Here is a 2,500-nt window from a genome sequence, read left to right as displayed (position 1 = left end):
TACACTCCTTCCATGTCCACACACTCCCCCTCTCCTCTTCCTACTCTCTTTCCATCTCTCTCACTCCTTCTTCCTACACTCTTTCCCTATCTCCACATTCTTCCCCATCTCTTCCTACTCTCCTTCCATCTCTCTACTCTCACTCCTTCCTACACTTCTTTCATATTCCCACACTCCACCTCTTCTCTTCTTACTCTCCTTCCATCTCTCTACTCTCACTCCTTCCTACACGTCTTTCATATTCCCACACTCGACCTCTTCTCTTCCTACTCTCCTTCCATCTCTCTACTCTCACTCCTTCCTACACTTCTTTCATATTCCCACACTCCACCTCTTCTCTTCCTACTCTCCTTCCACCTCTGTACTCTCACTCCTTCCTACACTTCTTTCATATTCCCACACTCAACCTCTTCTCTTCCTACTCTCCTTCCATCTCTGTACTCTCACTCCTTCCTACACTCCTTCCTTATCCCTACTCGCCTTCCCTCCCCCTGCCCACTCTCCCTCCCTCTCCCTCCACCTCTCTCTCTCTCTCGCTCTCTCAACTATGTAAACAGAGCCGGTAGTCGAGGGGCGATCCCTTTGCATTTCCTTCGTGTTTGCAATAAGTTGAACAAATTTACCAGGGGAACTTTTACATTAGGCACATCCTTGTTGGTACGCCTGATATGCAAACACGCGCCCTAGCCTCGCTAAAGCCTTTATGCTCTCTCTCTCTCTCTCTCTCTCTCTCTCTCTCTCTCTCTCTCGAGTTTCCGATTTTGTTGTTGATAATGAGGATTTTGATTGATTTCTTGCTTCCCAATTTGGACTGTCCTTGTTTTTACCATTTCCTGTGTTCCAATTTCGTTTAAATTCTGCCGATTTTGCTATTTTTACCTGAGAGAGAGAGAGAGAGAGAGAGAGAGAGAGAGAGAGAGATCCCAATTTTGACTGTCCTTGTTTTTTAATTTCCTGTCTTCCAATTTTGTTTAAATTCTGCCGATTTTGCTATTTTTACTTCATAGAGACAGAGTGAGCGTGAGAGTGAGCGTGAGAGTGAGAGAGAGAGAGAGAGAGAGAGAGAGAGACCCCAATTTTGACTGTCCTTGTTTTTCTATTTCCCGTGTTCCAATTTCGTTAAAATTCAGCCGATGCTGCTATTTTTCCTGCATAAAGAGAGAGAGAGAGAGAGAGAGAGAGAGAGAGAGAGAGAGAGATCCCAATTTTGACTGTCCTTGTTTTTCCATTTCCTGTTCCAATTTCGTTTAAATTCAGCCGATTTTGCTATTTTTCCTGCATAAAGAGAGAGAGAGAGAGAGAGAGAGAGAGAGAGAGAGAGAGAAATCGATATCGTATTTTAAGAGACACAGGAAAAAAAGAAGCCACATTTCTTTTCTTTATATCTCCACCGATTGTCAAAATGATAATGGGAACGTTCCTCACGACGAAAAGTGTCATTACTGGAGGTGTTTGTTCTCTCCTCTCTCTCTCTCTCTCTCTCTCTCTCTCTCTCTCTCTCTTGTAAGAATCTCTGTTTCCAATCAGAGTTCTTTTCGTAAAACCCAAATGTGCGTTTTTCAACATAAGCAATGAATGATGTACCTGGATGATAATCGAATGTTGTGTAGCGTCACTGGATGTGAAGAGAGTCGAGTTGATGTGGTAGTCTAAATGTGTACTATCACATAATTCAGAATGTGAAGACCTTGACGATGTAATTATCTATCACAGTAGTATTAAACTTTTCATTAAATAATTTTATGATAATTCCTCTCTCTCTCTCTCTCTCTCTCTCTCTCTCTCGGGGTATTCAATCACCTATGCTCAATTTTGCCTCTCTGTCGATATGTACGGAAAAATTCTCAAGAAAATCTAAATTGGTAACAGTTTTTATTACATTTTTTTCAATGCAAATTTTGAAGAGATGAACCTTGATATAATTAATTATTTTATTATTATTATTATTATTATTATTATTATTATTATTATTATTATTATTTTTATCTATATATAAAATCCAAAAGAATTTTGATTAAGTTTTTGAAATGGATGCGAATTCGAATACTTATTTTATATCTTTTTTTTTTTTGATAAAATTTATATATGTTTTGTTTTTTTTTATATATAGGAAATGATAGTTTTTAAAGGAATCCATATTCGGTCATTTTTGGCTTGATTTTGGAAATAATATTCTGGCTATGGAAGGTTTAATCGATTTCAAGATCAAGGATTTTTCATTTATTGTTCTTTCTCTTTATTTCTACCACACACACACACACCCCAATGTCTTATTTCTTAGATGTTTTTATTTTGTCCAGGCTGACATGAGTCTTTTTATTGTTTATATATGATATATCTGTTTTTGATGTTGTTAATAGGACATATCTGTTTTGACGCTGTTACTGTTTTTTAGAATGATATATGGTTAATTTATTCTCATCATTTATTTATTTCCTTATTTCCTTTCCTCACTGGGCTATTTTTCCCTGTTGGAGCCCTTGGACTTATAGCATCTTGC

General features: G+C 37.9%; 1 protein-coding gene across 1 annotated transcript in view; it reads left to right on the top strand.

Moving 5' to 3' along the window:
- LOC137625504 (mucin-3A-like) overlaps positions 1-2,500 on the top strand; it is a 23,535-nt gene that overhangs the window by 11,021 nt on the left and 10,014 nt on the right. Inside the window, exon 2 of the mRNA XM_068356413.1 lies at positions 1-437. This exon is cut by the window's left edge and continues 627 nt beyond it. Within this exon, the coding sequence (XP_068212514.1) occupies positions 1-437 (437 nt within the window). The remainder of the gene's footprint in view (positions 438-2,500) is intronic.

Source organism: Palaemon carinicauda, chromosome 32, assembly GCF_036898095.1.
Source record: "Palaemon carinicauda isolate YSFRI2023 chromosome 32, ASM3689809v2, whole genome shotgun sequence".
Taxonomy (NCBI): domain Eukaryota; kingdom Metazoa; phylum Arthropoda; class Malacostraca; order Decapoda; family Palaemonidae; genus Palaemon; species Palaemon carinicauda.
Note: the sequence above shows the minus strand (reverse complement) of the source record. Positions and strands in the feature narration are given on the sequence as shown.